This window comes from Herpailurus yagouaroundi, unplaced genomic scaffold, assembly GCF_014898765.1.
Source record: "Herpailurus yagouaroundi ecotype Mexico unplaced genomic scaffold, PumYag 141, whole genome shotgun sequence".
NCBI lineage: Eukaryota > Metazoa > Chordata > Mammalia > Carnivora > Felidae > Herpailurus > Herpailurus yagouaroundi.
The window spans coordinates 40,018,593-40,035,400 of NW_024412396.1; the positions used below are offsets into that span (position 1 = coordinate 40,018,593).

At 44.5% G+C, this 16,808-nt stretch overlaps 2 protein-coding genes across 5 annotated transcripts in view; both read left to right on the forward strand.

Moving 5' to 3' along the window:
- Positions 1-1,118: 1,118 nt before the first annotated feature.
- HSPA2 (heat shock protein family A (Hsp70) member 2) lies at positions 1,119-3,926 on the forward strand. 3 transcript variants are annotated; one of them, XM_040477373.1, is made up of 2 exons: positions 1,119-1,137; positions 1,481-3,926. In XM_040477373.1, the coding sequence occupies exon 2, from the start codon at positions 1,521-1,523 to the stop codon at positions 3,438-3,440; it is 1,920 nt and encodes a 639-aa protein (XP_040333307.1). In that variant the 5' UTR covers positions 1,119-1,137; positions 1,481-1,520; the 3' UTR covers positions 3,441-3,926. The 3 variants fall into 3 exon arrangements, with proteins under 3 accessions (XP_040333307.1, XP_040333306.1, XP_040333308.1); XM_040477372.1 differs by lacking the exon at positions 1,119-1,137 and adding an exon at positions 1,222-1,346; XM_040477374.1 differs by lacking the exon at positions 1,119-1,137 and adding an exon at positions 1,288-1,305.
- Positions 3,927-9,321: 5,395 nt separating this feature from the next.
- Positions 9,322-16,808, forward strand: part of PPP1R36 (protein phosphatase 1 regulatory subunit 36) — a 31,814-nt gene continuing 24,327 nt past the window's right edge. For both annotated transcript variants that reach the window (XM_040477385.1, XM_040477386.1), the window contains exons 1-2: positions 9,322-9,530; positions 10,368-10,432. In XM_040477385.1, the coding sequence (XP_040333319.1) occupies positions 9,456-9,530; positions 10,368-10,432 (140 nt within the window). In that variant the 5' untranslated portion in view covers positions 9,322-9,455. The remainder of the gene's footprint in view (positions 9,531-10,367; positions 10,433-16,808) is intronic.

Sequence of the window (16,808 nt, forward strand, 5' to 3'; positions counted from 1 at the left end):
TTGGTTACTGTCTTCCTTCGAGAGTCCAAATATAGGGGTCTGCTTCTACCTCCTATCAGCTGGTGCCAGATAGTACTTCCAGACCCATTCTCAAATTCCTCTTAAACATAATAGAATGAATTGCATTCCTTTTTCACCTACCTACTCTGAGGGTTTAGGTCTCTAATTGTAACGTCAGCATAGCTAAAGAAAACAATTTCAGTTGAGCTGGGTCATAAACAAAACTCGGTCATAAACACCAGCGCAAGCTCATGCTGGTGATGAGAGAACCTTGGGGGGCGTCAGCCTAAGTTACTTAGTGGTGCTTCAACGTGCAGGTTTTGATTAATTTATAGATTTTTCCGGTGAACTCAAATTGGGGAATAAAGCACTTGAAACGGAAAATAAGGAAAGCAGTGGAGAGAACCCGGAGACGAAATCAGGGAGCTCTAAGAGGCAGGACAAGCAGGAAAAATGGAGAGCGAGGTGGAGAAAGTTTAAACCCTGGGAGGACGACTCGCAGCCGCTTCCCGATCTCCAATTGTGCAGGCCGCCCGCGCGCGGGCAGAAAAACCGTCGGCCTCTCAGGTCGCACCGGCCGGCTACTGCTGTCCCGCCCGCCAGGCGGTTTTTATCGAGCGCTCACACCCACAGAGACGCTGCGAAGCACGCGAAGTAAAATTCCAGGAGGCCGACGTCCCGTCTCAGGAACTTCAAAGTCATTTCTTTTTGTCCCCGCCGGAGGAAGCCGCCCTCACGCCCAGGCCACGCCAACTCCCAGTCCCTTCCGTTTGAAGGGCGCAGGAGGAAAAAAAAAAACAAACCCGGCTCTGGACCTAGTTTCTTAGAGCAACCAACTCCGAAGGAACTGCCCCCACCCCAGCGTGTTAGATCGGTTGGGATACTCGGCTTTGAGACGCATTTACGGTGTTAGGAACTGAGCGAAGCGCTCAGGTGGCTCCGCTCTCCCGACTCCGCTTCCGCGTCTCCTCCTTGCGCCACGCCCCAGCTTTCCCTTCCCCACCCACTTGGGAGTCCGAGCTGCTTATTGGTTACATGCCCTGCCAATCCAGCTGACGTTGACGAATCCCGCCTTAGGAAAGGCAAAGAACGAACTAAAGCGCCTACACCTGGCCGGGGGGCGCGAGCCTAACGCTCGTAAGCTGGTGGCTGCCCGCGTGGAAGGGCGGCTGGAGGCCGCTGGGGAGACACGGTGGGGGGGCTTCATTTGCATAACGGCCGCCCCCGCCTCTGAGCGCCGGCCGGGGTCCCGCCCCTCACCCAACTAGAAATCTGTTGGGCTACGGACGGGTCACTCCGACCCAGGCAAGCCTGTGGCGGGCGGTCCTGGGAGCGGATTGGCTCCGGTAGTTTCCAGAAGGCGGCAGGGAGGCGGCTATAAGAGCAGGGAGCCGAGCAGGGGGAGTGGGAGACGGTGTCTGCGCTCGCGGTTTCTAGTGCGAGGCAACCGTTAGTTGACGCCGCAGGTTTTCTGTCCTAGGTGTTGCCGCCTAACGTCGCTTGCCTATCTTTCAGTCAGGATGTCTGCCCGCGGCCCGGCTATCGGCATCGACCTGGGCACCACCTACTCGTGCGTGGGGGTCTTCCAACATGGCAAGGTGGAGATCATCGCCAACGACCAGGGCAACCGCACCACCCCCAGCTACGTGGCCTTCACCGACACCGAGCGCCTCATCGGCGACGCCGCCAAGAACCAGGTGGCCATGAATCCCACCAACACCATCTTCGACGCCAAGAGGCTGATCGGACGGAAGTTCGAGGACTCCACGGTGCAGTCGGACATGAAACATTGGCCGTTCAGGGTGGTGAGCGAGGGAGGAAAGCCCAAAGTGCAGGTGGAGTACAAGGGAGAGATCAAGACCTTCTTCCCGGAGGAGATCTCCTCCATGGTCCTCACTAAGATGAAGGAGATCGCCGAAGCCTACCTGGGAGGCAAGGTGCAGAGCGCGGTCATCACGGTCCCGGCCTATTTCAATGACTCGCAGCGCCAGGCCACCAAGGACGCGGGCACCATCACGGGCCTCAACGTGCTGCGCATCATTAACGAGCCCACCGCGGCGGCCATTGCCTACGGCCTCGACAAGAAGGGCTGCGCCGGCGGCGAGAAGAACGTGCTCATCTTTGACCTGGGCGGCGGCACCTTCGACGTGTCCATCCTGACCATCGAGGACGGCATCTTCGAAGTGAAGTCCACGGCCGGCGACACCCACCTGGGCGGCGAGGACTTCGACAACCGCATGGTGAGCCACCTGGCGGAGGAGTTCAAGCGCAAGCACAAGAAGGACATTGGGCCCAACAAGCGCGCTGTGCGGCGACTGCGTACCGCCTGCGAGCGCGCCAAGCGCACCTTGAGCTCGTCTACGCAGGCGAGCATTGAGATCGACTCGCTGTACGAGGGCGTGGACTTCTACACGTCCATCACCCGCGCCCGCTTCGAGGAGCTCAACGCTGACCTGTTCCGCGGAACCCTGGAGCCGGTGGAGAAGGCGCTGCGTGACGCCAAGCTAGACAAAGGCCAGATCCAGGAGATCGTGCTGGTGGGCGGCTCCACCCGCATCCCCAAGATCCAGAAGCTGCTGCAGGATTTCTTCAACGGCAAGGAGCTGAACAAGAGCATCAACCCCGACGAGGCGGTGGCCTACGGGGCCGCGGTGCAAGCGGCCATTCTCATCGGGGATAAGTCAGAGAACGTGCAGGACCTCCTGCTGCTCGACGTGACCCCGTTGTCGCTGGGCATTGAGACGGCTGGCGGCGTCATGACCCCGCTCATCAAGAGAAACACCACGATCCCTACCAAGCAGACGCAGACCTTCACCACCTACTCTGACAACCAGAGCAGCGTGCTGGTGCAGGTGTACGAGGGCGAACGGGCCATGACCAAGGACAATAACCTGCTGGGCAAGTTCGACCTGACCGGGATTCCCCCGGCGCCCCGCGGGGTCCCCCAGATCGAGGTAACCTTCGACATCGACGCCAACGGCATCCTCAACGTCACCGCCGCTGATAAGAGCACCGGTAAAGAAAACAAAATCACCATTACCAACGACAAGGGTCGTCTGAGCAAGGACGACATTGACCGGATGGTGCAGGAAGCGGAGCGGTACAAGTCGGAAGATGAGGCCAATCGTGACCGGGTCGCCGCCAAAAATGCGGTAGAGTCCTATACCTACAACATCAAGCAGACGGTGGAAGACGAGAAACTGAGGGGCAAGATTAGCGAGCAGGACAAAAACAAGATCCTCGACAAGTGCCAGGAGGTGATCAACTGGCTCGACCGAAACCAGATGGCGGAGAAAGATGAGTATGAACACAAGCAGAAAGAGCTCGAAAGAGTGTGCAACCCCATCATCAGCAAACTTTACCAAGGCGGTCCTGGCGGCGGCGGCAGCGGCGGCGGTTCTGGAGCCTCCGGGGGACCGACCATCGAGGAAGTGGACTAAGCTTGCACTCGAGTCAGCGTAAACCTCTTTTCCTTTCTCTTTTTTTTTTTCTTCTGTTTTTTCCCCCCCTTTGAAATGCCTTTGTGCCAAGTCTGAGGTCTGTTGCTGGAAGTCTTTAGCCCGTGTATGCATATAAAAGGAAGGGTGCAACAACTTAGTTTAATTATAAAAGGTTAGTTCTACAGTTTGATTTTTAAAACCATTATTTGAGGTTTCTCTTTAACGCATTTTGGGTGTTTGCTGACTTGAGCATTTTTGAGTAGCTTAGTTTGTGCATGGAGATTTATTTGAAATGAGAAACCTGAAGTTTGCACACAAGTTCTGTGGAAGCTTGGTAACAATAAAACATATAGAAGCTTGAATTGTTTATTTTTATGTACTACTTTAAGATTAAAATGAACGTTTAGTAACGTTAAGGACAGGCATACTTTTTGCAAACAAATGCATAAATACAAATTTAAAGTAAAGCTGAAATTGATGTCAAAATTACTGTCTTGGAGTTTTTACTTTTCCCTTCTTACAGTTTTAAACATGTTGGTCTTTAGGAGATTAGTATGAGGTGAAGTGTGTCTAAGTCAGTCTTGTCTAATTCTGAGATGAGATTCCTGCTTTGAATTACCAATAATTTAAGAGGAGAAGATCTGGGTAAACTTTCTCCCTCCTTTTAATAAAGAAACCAGACAGGTCTGGTGTACCCAGTGTACCCAGACTCCTTAGGCTTGGCTTAAGTGTTCAAGTAAAAATCCACCGGACTATTCCAGCAGAATACAAACTATATTCTGGGGTTAAGTATAAAGTAAACACTGGGGCAGGACTTGTCCTCGGACAATAGCCTTAGTATGGAACAAGTTGCTTTTTGTGCATGCAGGTGCCTGAAACAAGAGCCAGCAGAGCAAACTTCAAAGCCACTTAATATTAGAGTCCAATGTAGTCAAACTTGTTTTTAACTTTAATTTTCTAGTGAAACAGCTTAACGTGTGAGCTAATAAGGCTGTGTCTTCAATAGTTACCATTACCTGGGGGATAGAGGGAGATAAAGATTTTTTTTTTTTTTTCTGATTTGAGAATCCTAATGCTTTTGCAATACCTGCCTTAACTCACTAGAATAGAGTTCTTTTCTAAAAGAGAAAAGTGCAAGGTAGTCCTGTGTTTTGTTAATACACAACATACCCATTTTCTCATATATTTGATTTGAGATTGTTACAGATAAGAATATTGTAACCCTTTGGGATCCACTATCCTGGGCTTAAGCTTTAAAATCCACATCCATAGGAGAAGGGGATTCATGTTTGTATTTTTTAGCGGAATGACACTTCTGCTTTGTTCTGATTTATTCTCTTTAAGGGGAACTTGGGAAACATTCAGTAAATCTGATTGGAAAACAGTTAACCTAATGTGTTCATCACATATAGACACTTCGATATCTCTTTTCAAGTGATGTAGATTTGCTCCATGTTGTTCATAAGATAACAGTGAATTATAGAAGCTACGTTTTTAGTAGTGGACCCTTCTGTATCATGTAGAGAGATTAATATTTTAAATAATATAAAAACTAGAGAACAAATTAGCCTAAAAATGTTGAGCTTTATAATAAGCCTGACCTACAAGAGCTGACTCGTATGTACATTGTTTTATTTTTTAATTTTTTAAGCAAAGTCATTTGAGTGGATGGGAGTGAAATAAAAAGGCAATATTGAAATTGTCTCAAAATAAACTTAAAAAATATTTAAGGAAATTGCTCTTTACACTGAAAAGCTGGTAACACAGGTATTTTAATGCTAATGCCACATTGGTGGAAAGTTTTCAGCAAGGAGGCATTAAGAGTGTTTAATTAACTACAGATAGCATCACATAAATATTTGACAAATTACCTTAGTACTAACAGAATCAGGTGAATACTAGCATTAGAGTGATGTTTAACATGAATTTTTTCCAACATAATGCTCATTCTATTAACCTTTTCTTAGTCCTTTATTTGTTGAAAGCACTTATCCCTTGCTCTAACTTCAAAATATAATGGAATCTTTCTGTAAGTGCAAAAGGGCAATTTGGTAATAGTATGTTTCATTTTAGACCTTTCTTTAGAAATTAGTTTCTAAAGTACCAGAAAAAATGACCAATGGTAGTCTCTTTGACTATCCTATGGCGTGGCCTCTGGTAACTTGCCATAACACAAATATTAGTATGCAGATACTGCATTTTCTGTTATTCTGAAAAGTAATATGCAAAACACCCAGCTTTCTTGAGTGTTTTTAATTTTGTCTTCTCGAATTTATCTAGATCTGAATATTACAAAGATAAAGGCACCAAACTAGCCATTCAGTGTTTCCATGGGTCATTTGAAACCGGTAACTGGATAACTCCTGGGAACTCCTTAGCAGATGTTAGATCAGCCATAGTCAAATGACAATGGAAAAAGTACTTGATGTTGAATGAGGCTAAATTACAGTTTAAGGAATAATTAGCATCACTTGAACTTGAAAGTAGTGTTACACTAGGGACTAGTCATGTCTAAGGCTAATGCAGTACATACAGAATGCTAAGGGATTAAAAACATTTCTCAGATGGGCACTTAAATCCTTACCTGAATGTCTGACTAATATAGTTCCTGTTTTGAGGCAGTAAGTCTAAACACCTGTTAAGATAAGACCTAGCAGGTTGTTTACAGGATTTGAGACCCAGAAATTTCAAAACAAGCTTACTCTAAATTTTTTATTGCATTAGTTTGATGTGTATAGTGGTAATTAATGGTTGTTCATGAGGAGATTTTTTTTTTAAGTTTTATTTTTGAGGAGGGGTGGAGGGGCAGAGAGAGAGAATTCCAAGTAGGCTCCATGCTCAGCACAAAGCTTGAGGAGAGGCTGGATCCCACGACCGACCACGAAATCAAAACCCTGAGATCACAACCTGAGCTGAAATCAAGAGTTGGATGCTTAACCAACTGAGCCACCCAGGCACCCTCATGAGGAGGTATTAATGCTGCTCACATCTTTAAACTTAGCATGCATAATAGGATATTTAATGTATCACCTGTATGATCTATCAGGGAGACTTAATGAGAATTTCTTTATCCTATGAATTTAATGTAGTTTATAATGTGCTGTGAGGCATGTTCCCCTTGCTTTTGAACACTGGAATTAAAGTTTTAAAGAATCTCAAGTCCATACATCACAAGACAATTGCTAAGGCAATATGTATGTTTAGGTTAAGGAACAACAACCTAAACAACCTAGTTTAGGTTAGGTTAAGGAATATTCAGTTGCTTCTGTATAATGTCTAAATAGAAATGAGAAAATGGTTTTGAAGGGTTATCCTTAAGCATTAAAATTAGATACAGAAAAGTTGATACATTCCTTAAAAATTATGGATCTTAGAAAAAGAGCCCAATATTTATTCTTGAGATAGCTCTCGGAATACTTCAGGGTATATGCATTTCTGAGATTTAATAGGGTGATGTTTAGTGTTGAAATGTCTTTCCCTTAGAACAAATTAAGAAGCCATAGGTTCTTTTCCTTTTTCAGTTTAGGTTGTTTGTGAATTGAAGATTGAGGAAATAAGCAACCAAAAATGGAGTTGATCTTCAAATACTGGAATTGCTATTTTCTTACATGTTAGTTTTTATTTAATGTTTATTTTTGAGAGCGAGCATGCGAGCACAAGTGGAAGAGGGGCAGAAAGAGAGAGACAGAATCTGAAGCAGTCTCCAGGCTCTGAGCTGTCAGTGCAGAGCCCAAGGCGGAGCTCAAACAAACTGTGAGATCATGACCTCAGCTGAAGCTGGATGCTTAACCAACTGAGCCACCCAGGTGTCCCAAAAATCTTTTTTTTTTTTTTTTTTTTTAGAGGAAGGGAGAGGGGCAGAAGAAGAGAGGGAGAATCCTAAGCAGGCTCCATACTCAGTGCAGAGCCCAAATTGGGGCTTGATCCCATGACCCTAGGATCAAGACCTGAGCTGAAATCAAGAGTCTGTTGTTCAACTGACTGAGCCATCCAGGCACCCCTCACATGTTAGTTTTTAAAGGTAGAATTATAATACTTTGAAAATCTCTCCATTATGACTTTTTCATACATAAGCATACATTATATTCAGTCTTTGGCCTACAATCTGCAATCAGCAATTTAGTTCTATCTTACATGCTCTTAGTTACATGACCTTGGGAAGTTTCTCTTCACTAGGCAAACAAAACAAAACAAAACAAAACAATTTCCCTCACAGGACACTTGAAACTTAAATATTTAGAATACTACCTTTATCCCTACTTTATAACATCATGAATTTTTTTTTAAAGGGAAAACTTTTTGTCATGTTACTTTTATGTAGATCATTGGAGTTCTCAACTCTTATTTTTTACCTTAATTTTGTACATTAGCTTGAAGTTAATCTATAGTGAAGTATAAAAGGTCTTTGGTTTTCCGTTTGCATTTCTTCATTCACTGGGATAAACTGAAGAGGTTGACTGAAGTGTGGTCTTCCTGATAATGGTTGTGAGGTGAATGGATTCTACCAAGAGTCCTTGGTGTTTCTCAGACCTCTGTGGAGCTTCAGCTCATTTCTCCCTGTCCTCCCCACCCCAAGTGATATACATTGTTAGATGAAAAACTCTTGGTGACTCGGATTTTCTTACTCCTATTTCAAGTGAGCCATTCACCATGTATAATAGGCCAGTCCTGAGGCCACAGCCTCAAAGCCCCACTGCCAGTGGATAGGTGGGTTTCCATATAATCTGAACAGCAGTGGACTGGAGTAGAACATGAATCTAGCTGATTACAGTTTTATGCCACCGGAACCAGTGATTATGTGTTATCAAGTAGACTGGGAGAGCGAGGTAAGGGGAAGCAGTGGGATGGCTACTGCCATATGTTTTAAATTTATGGGAGTAAAGTTACCAACTATTTACTGAGGAGCTCTTAACCGTATTAGGCTACGGGGATAAAACAAAGGCAGAATATATTAGGCATTCTCAATAATGTAGTGATATCTAGCATTGCTTACATCAGTGTTGGAAGGGAAAAAAAAATACCAACGTCTGCGTATCTACTCGGTTGCAAGAAGGAATTAGAAGACACATGATTTGAAAAGTGAAAAGCAGACACGTAAAAATGTTATTGAATACTCATGGACACGAAGCAAGTTTTCTTAGAGCAACACTAATTTTGAGTTCGGAAGGGCGGTGCCTTATACACATTCCTCCTTAAAAATCCTAATTTCGGGGCGCCTGGGTGGCGCAGTCGGTTAAGCGTCCGACTTAAGCCAGGTCACGATCTCGCGGTCCGTGAGTTCGAGCCCCGCGTCAGGCTCTGGTCTGATGGCTCAGAGCCTGGAGCCTGCTTCTGATTCTGTGTCTCCCTCTCTCTGCCCCTCCCCCGTTCATGCTCTGTCTCTCTCTCTCTGTCTCAGAAATAAATAAATGTTAAAAAAAAAAAATTAAAAAAAAATCCTAATTCCTGATTCGGGTATCTTCGGACAGAGGTTCAGAGTTGCCTTGCCCTGGGTCAACACATCTAGTTATGCAGTAGAACCAAGTTAAGAAACCTGATTTCCACGCATCCTTCCCTGAACCTCCCCCACACCCCCATCGACTTAATCCCAACCTGGATTTGAAATTTAGTGCTAGTAAATAGGGACAAAGGGATCTTCCCTATGAAACTGGATCTTGGTATTCCAATTACGAACGAAGACAATTCAGTGCTTTGCCTCACAGCTGGAAGGCCAGGTAGAATCGACCCCTGCAGAAATAACCCCTGGGCAGCTACACCACGGATACGCCAAAAAGGCGCCACGGCAAAGGTAGAAAGTAGACGGAGCCCCGCGAGGGCCGGACCGGGCGGAGGCGCCTCCCGCACCGCGTGCGCAGCCTCGCAGCGCCGCGGCCCCTCTGCCCGCCCGCTGCGTCCGCTGAGCCCGCGGCGGAAGCAGGGTCCCCGCCCCCCTCCGCCCTCCGCCCTGCGGCCACGGTTGCCCAGCGCGAGCGCGCAGTTGCCTGGGCGACAGTGAGGGGCTGGCTGGGAGAGGCCATGCATCAGGCGACGGTGCCGGAGCTTTATTCCCGGAGGAAGCGGACAGAGGGACAGGGGGCTTCCTCGCCGGAGGTAAGCGCAGCCTTCCTTGGTCGCCCCCACTCCCGAGGCAGGGGCAGGCCGGCCCTGCCGCCTCCTCCCGGCCCGCAGCTCTCGGGGCGCCCTCCACCCCGACACAGCTCCGGCCGAGCGGCACTCAGAGATGTGGGCAGCTGTGCCTACGAAACCCAAACTATGGAGGTGTACTCGGCCAAAGGGCAGAATTGAATCCTGGCTCCTCACCGGGATATTTAGATGTTTATGAAAGTTCCACCTCACCACCTCTAATTTGTTGGTTGCAAAAGAAATAGCCTTCCTGCGCAGGAAGCTGTCCTGCTCGGTGGGGGGGGCGGGGGGAGGGGGGGGGTGGCGGGGTGTGCGATCCGCGGGAAGAAAAGGCTGGTGGGTTGGAAGCTACCACTACTGAAAAAGTAAGCTGGTTCTTTGCCTACTTCCTCTGGGCGGGGTCGGTTCGAGCAGGCTCCCCTGCCTGTTATGAGTGTCTTAACTCCTCTGTTGAGGCTGCCCTGGGCATCAGTTTATTGTGGTCTGAGTCGCAGTTCATCGGTCAGTTGCTATGATGAGCCTTGAGACAGTAGTGCAGGCTAAGTGAAGTTTCCTTTCTTCCCTTCCTTTTCCTCCTCTTTCCCTTATTTCTCTCTTCCTTCTTTTCTACCGAAACTACATCTGAAAACAAGATGGGTAAAATCCTGGCTTCAAGATAAAAACAAACCAACCCCACAACACTTGAAGATACTACATCTTTATTGAATAAAGAGCGGCTAGTGGGAATTGTTAAAAGCTCATTATGCCATGTGTATTGTAAATTGAGTTTTTAATTATATTTGCTGCAATCATTTCATTTTACAGCAATTGGGATTACGATTAGGAATGTGGTACTGGAAAGATGAAACCAGAACTCTTGAATTCAGAAGGTAAATTTTATTGAAACTTTATTGTAGCTTTTATAAAAATTGCATGTGCCCAGAGTAAAAAAAAAAAAAAAAAATTCAAGCAATACAGAAGAATATAATGAGCAAAATAAATACCTGCTGAAATCCAACCATCTAGAGAAAACCATTTTGGTGAGCAGCCGTCCAGATATCATTTTCTGATAACATTTATCAGCTGCTTCCTATGGACCAGACACTGTGCTAATCAGTTTGCCAACCGTTTCAAAAAGCTGCATGTTCATCCAGTTTTACAGATGAAGAAACTGAAGCCAAAGGGTTAAGCAATTGGAGGAAAACTAAGTGACTTGGCCAAATCACACAGCTCACAGGTGACTAAGATGATTGAAATCTAGGTCTGTTTGGCTCAGGGTACATACTCTTAACTGCTTTATAAAATTGCCTCTTTGAGTTATAGAAATGTAATTGTACATTAATGGGACCGTATTATACTTGCTGCGCAATAGACTGCCAATTCTACAAGGTAAAATTATTAAATTAGAAAAAACTGGTTTTAATCTCCATTGAGAAAATACTGACTCTATTAAGTGCATCACTAAACTAATAATACTAGCCACTGTCTGCCGTGCTGTGTGCCTATTATGTGCCCGACATTTGCATGTTTTCTGATTCTTAAACAGCCATGGAAAGTGAGCATTATTATTATCTCCATTTTAGAGGTGAAGAAATAAGGCTCAGGAGACTGAGCAATTGAACCAAAGTCCTACAGCCAGTAAGTAGCAAAACTGACATTTTGAACCACAGTTTGTCTGATGCCAGAGCCCTTCCCGCCATAGACAGTGTCTCCCTCCTTTAGACTGTAAGCCCCTCAGTGGCAGGAACTGTCTTACTCATCTTTGTGTCCCTTGAAGGAGCTGTCTGTAGAACTTCACAGAGTAGGCCCTCACCAGATGTTTATTGAATATTTCAATACACCAACTAGATTCAAGTAGAGGAAGGCTAGAGGCAGGGGACCAGTTTAAAAGCTAGCTGTGGGAGGTTTACAGATAGCTGCCCAGGTACGAAACCATGAGTTGGCACGAAGTCCACGTTAGGAGGAATAGAGAGAAGGGTACGGGACTAAGAAATACTTAAGAGGTGGAACTGACAGGATTTCGGATAGAATGGATAAGATGTGAAGGGAGAGGGAGAGGAGGTGCTTAGGCTGACTCCCAGTGTCTCTCTCTTGGGTGATGGGGTGGCTGCGATTGCCCTTCTCCTGTATGCAGAATAACAGACAAAACTGTGATGTGCCTGAGGTTACTATGACACGTTCACATGCACATGTCTCTTAGGCTGTTGGACAAATAGGGCTGGAGGTCAGGAGAGGCTAAGCAGATGTAGTTCATAGTTACATCATAGGTAAAATGGCATTTGATGACAATTAAATAATAATTTAAAAAATCAAATTTTACATTTTATAGAATGTTTGTTTCGGTATTGCTGAGTAGTTTGTCATTTCCAAAGTGGTGATCTCAGTTTTTTGTCTGCAATAGTGTCACAAAATTCTGTTGTCTAGCTCCCGAAATATCACACTCAGTGAGTGTAAGATAGACAGTGAGAAGGACAGAAAGAGCTTTGGGATTAGCCCGCCACGATAATGGAGTCAAAATACAAGTTAAATACATGTTACAACACCAGATAATGTGGGTAGAAATTTTAAGTGCCAAAATGTTCTTTTCTCAATCTTCATGTATATTTAAAGGCCAACTCAGTCCTCTCTTTTTTGATGAAGGTGGACCGTACTTTTTACTTACTGACATTCTTTGTAGATGAAATTAATTTGCAGTATATTTCAAACTGATTTTCAGTGTGATTGGTAACTCCGATAACTAAAATCCTTGCAAGTCTGATTTTGCTAGTTTTTTTTTTCTTACAGCGTTATTAAAATTTTTTTAGGTAAGTGTAACATTTGAAACTTTTTGTATGGGAAGAGAGGTGCCTGGGTGGCTCAGTTGGTTAAGCATCTGACTGTTGATTTTGGCTCGGGTTGTCATCTCGTGGTTCATGGGCTTGAGCCCCATGTCACGCTCTGCTCTGACAGTATGGAGACTGCTTGGGATCCTCTCTCTCCCTCTCTCTCTGCCCCTTCCCTGCTTGCTCTCTTTGTCTCTCTCTCAAAATACCTAAATAAACACTAAATTTTTTTTAACTTTTTTTAAATGTTTATTTTTGAAAGAGAGTAGGACAGAGCATGAGTGGGGGCAGGGGGCAGAGAGAGATGGAGACACATGACCCAAGCAGGCTCCAGGCTCTGAGCTGTCAGCACAAAGCACAACGTGGGGCTCAAACTCCAGAGGTGCGAGGTCATGACCTGAGCTGAAGTCCCACGCTCATCCGACTGAGCCACCCAGGTGCCCCCAAAAAACTTTTTGTAATGGAAGATTTCAAGGATATACAAAAGTGGGAGAAGGGTATAATAAACTCCAACATGCCCATGATGCAGCATGAACAGTCACCAAATTAAGATCCACTTCATATCATCCACACCCATCTACTCCACCTCTTGATTATTTATTTAAAAAAAAATTTTTTTTTTTAACGTTTATTTATTTTTGAGACAGAGAGAGACAGAGCATGAATGGGGGAGGGTCACAGAGAGACGGAGACACAGAATCTGAAACAGGCTCCAGGCTGTGAGTGGTCAGCACAGAGCCTGACGCAGGGCTCGAACCCACGGACCGTGAGATCGTGACCTGAGCCGAAGTCGGATGCTTAACCGACCGAGCCACCCAGGCGCCCCACCTCTTGATTATTTTTAAGCAAATTGCAGACATCGTATCATTTCATCTATAAATATCTCAGTCTTTATCTCAAAAAATAAGCACTCTCTTAAAAAATAAACCTTACTATTTATGCATTTACAAATGGAAATGGTAATTTGTTTATATCATCATATATTCAATTTGCATTCAGGTATCTACTCTTCTCAACCTTTCAGTTCCTGGCTTCTTTCCTGAATGAGTGGCACTGGAAATCTTTTTTTTTTTTTAATTAATTAATTAATTTTTAAATTTACATCCAAGTTAGTTAGCATGTAGTACAACAAGGATTTCAGGAGTAGATTCCAGTGATTCATCCCCTAGGTATAGCAGCCAGTGCTCATCCCAACAAGTGTCTTCCTTAATGCTCCTTACCCATTTAGCCTATCCCCCCTCCTACAACCCCTCCAGCAACCCTCTGTTCTCTATATTTAAGAGTCTCTTTTGCCTTGTCCCCCTCTCTGTTTTCATTTTATTTTTGCTTCCCTTCCCTTATGTTCATCTGTTTTGTATCTTAAAGTCCTCATATAGTGAAATCATGTGATATTTGTCTTTGACTGATTTCACGTAGCATAATACCCTCTAGTTCCATCCACATGGTTGCAAATGTCAAGAGTTCATTCTTTTTGATTGCTGAGTAATACTCCATCTCACACACACACACACACACACACACACACACACACACACACACACACCACATCTTCTTTATCCATTCATATACCAATGGACATTTGGGCTCTTTCCATACTTTGGCTATTGTTGATAGTGCTGCCATAAACGTTGGGGTGCATATGTCCCTTCAAAACAGCACACCCGTATCCCTTGGATAAATACCTAGTAGTGCAATTGCTGGGTCGTAAGGTAGTTCTATTTTTAATTTTTTGAGGAACCACCATACTGTTTTCTAGAGTGGCTGCACCAGCTTGCATTCCCACCAGCTGTGCAAAAGAGATCCTCTTTCTCCGTATCCTCACCAACATCTGTTGTTGCCTGAGTTGTTAATGTTAGCCATTCTGACAGGTGTGAAGTGGTATCTCATTGTGGTTTTGATTTGTATTTCCCTGATGATGAGTGATGTTGAGCATTTTTTCATATGTTGGTTGGCCATCTGGATGTCTTTGGAGAAGTGTCTATTCATGTCTTTTGTCCATTTCTTCACTAGATTATTTGTTTTTTGGGTGTTGAGTTTGATAAGTTCTCTATAGATTTTGGATCCTTACCCTTTTTCTGATACGTCCTTTGCAAATATCTTCTCCAATTCCATTGGTTGCCTTTTACTTTTGCTGATTGTTTCCTTCTCTGTGCGGAAGCTTATTTTGATGAGGTCCCAATAGTTCATTTTTCCTTTGGTTTCTCTAGCAACATGGAGATGTGTTGAGTAAGAAGTTGCTGCAGCTGAGGTCAAAGAGGTTTTGCCTGCTTTCTCCTCTAGGATTTTGATGGCTTCCTATCTTACGTTTAGGTCTTTCATCCATTTTGAGTTTATTTTTGTGTATGGTGTAAGAAAGTGGTCCAGGTTCATTTTTCTGCATGTTGCTGTCCAGTTTTCCCAGCATCATTTGGGGAAGAGACTGTCTTTATTCCATTGGATATTCTTTCCTGCTTTGTCAAAGGTTAGTCGGCCATACGTTTGTGGGTCCATTTCTGGGTTCTCTGTTTTGTTCCATTGATCTGAGTGTCTGTTTTTGTGCAAGTACCATCCTGTCTTGAGGATTACAGCTTTGTAATACAGCTTGAAGTCCGGGATTGTGATGCCTCCAGCTTTCGTTTTCTTTTTCAGGATTGCTTTAGCTATTCAGGGTCTTTTGTGGTTCCATACAAATTTAGGATTGTTTGTTCTAGCTCTGTGAAGAATGCTGGTGTTATTTTGATAGGGATTGCATTGAATATGTAGATTGCTTTGGGTAGTATTGACATTTTAACAATATTTGTTCTTCCAATCCAGGAGCATGGAATATTTTTTCTTTCTTTCTTTTTTTTTTTTTTTTTTTTTTGTTTTGTTTTTAATTTTTTAATAAACTTTCCATTGTGGTTTTTTTTTTTTTTTTTTTTGTCCATAGTTTTCAATGTATAGATTTTTCACCTCTTTGGGTAAGTTTGTTCCTAGGTATTTTGTGGTTTTTGGTGCAATTATAAATGGGATTAATTCCTTGATTTCTCTTTCTGTTGCTTCATTATTGGTGTATAGGAATGCAACTGATTTCTGTGTATTGATTTTATATCCTGGGACTTTGCTGAATTCATGGATCAGTTCTAATAGTTTTTGGTGGAATCTTTTGGGTTTTTCCATATAGAGTATCATGTCATCTGTGAAGAGTGAAAGTTTGACTTCCTCCTGTGGCATTGGAAATCTTACCCTTCAGAGAAGACCTTGCTCTCTCTGTCACTGGCAATACCCCGAGAGGGATAACTGTATCAGAATAAAACAGGATATCCATAACCTCCACACAAGAAATGGACGCACAGTAATGGGTAGGGAAAGGATGGTCATTATTTCTTTTTTCTTTTTTTTTTTTTTTTTGAGAGAGAGAGCGCGCAAATGCATGCGTAGGGGTGGGGGTGGTAGAGGGAGAGAGAAGGAAATCTTAAGCAGGACTTGATCCCACAGCTCTGGAATCATGACTTGAGCTGAAATCAAGAGAGGGATGCTCAACTGACTGAGCCACCCAGGTGCCCTAGGCATTATTTCTTAATAGGCAGTTAAGGAAGAGACCTCAAAGAGTGGTTTGCAGGAAGACTTGGGTTCAAATCCTAGCTCTCCCAGTTTCTAGGTGATTATTATTTGTCAGGTTACTTAGCCTCGCTAATTATCGGTTCCGTTGTCTATAAAATGAAATCATAATGCCTTGTGAGGAGTAAATGAGGGTATTGCATAACTCATCAGCATGCATGTCCATTGCTTATTTCTTTTTTTAATTTTTTTTTAATGTTTATTTATTTTTGAGACAGAGAGAGACAGAGCATGAACAGGGGAGGGTCAGAGAGAGGGAGACACAGAATCTGAAACAGGCTCCAGGCTCCGAGCTGTCAGCACAGAGCCCGACGCGGGGCTCGAACTCACGGACTGCAAGATCGTGACCTGAGCCGAAGTCGGCCACTCAACCGACTGAGCCACCCAGGCGCCCCCCTTTGCTTATTTCTTAAAGAGGGAATAACTTTCTTCACAGGCCACCTCTGGGTTGTCCCATGAGGCAGGCTTCTCCCTGACATAGTGTCAGCAGTCCTACCCCTTCTACTCACAGCTGGGAGAGAACCAGCAGCTTGCTTGCATGAGTCTTTGCCAAGGTCATTGACGCCCCTGAGGACATACAGCTGAGGAAACTGTACCTCCAGAAGCCCTGAACTTCTCTCATCTTTCATAATGGCCTGAGAGAAGAGTCTAATAACCAACTGAGGAGCTCTAATTTGTGTGGAAGCCAAGAGTGGTCCAACCCTCTGCATTTTAGTGGTGGGTTCTAGGGGAAAATAAGATTTTTTTTTCCTCACTTATTTCAGGGCAAAGGGAAATGACATGATTATGTTGTAATATTAGAAATGTAACAAAATGTGGTCTGAGAAAGGCGCAGATTCTAACTGGGTTGCCAGGTGGAGACCGC

Coding starts and splice junctions, on each gene's coding strand:
- HSPA2 (XM_040477373.1), top strand. CDS start 1,521: ATGTCTGCCCGCGGCCCGGCTATCGGCATCGACCTGGGCACCACCTAC.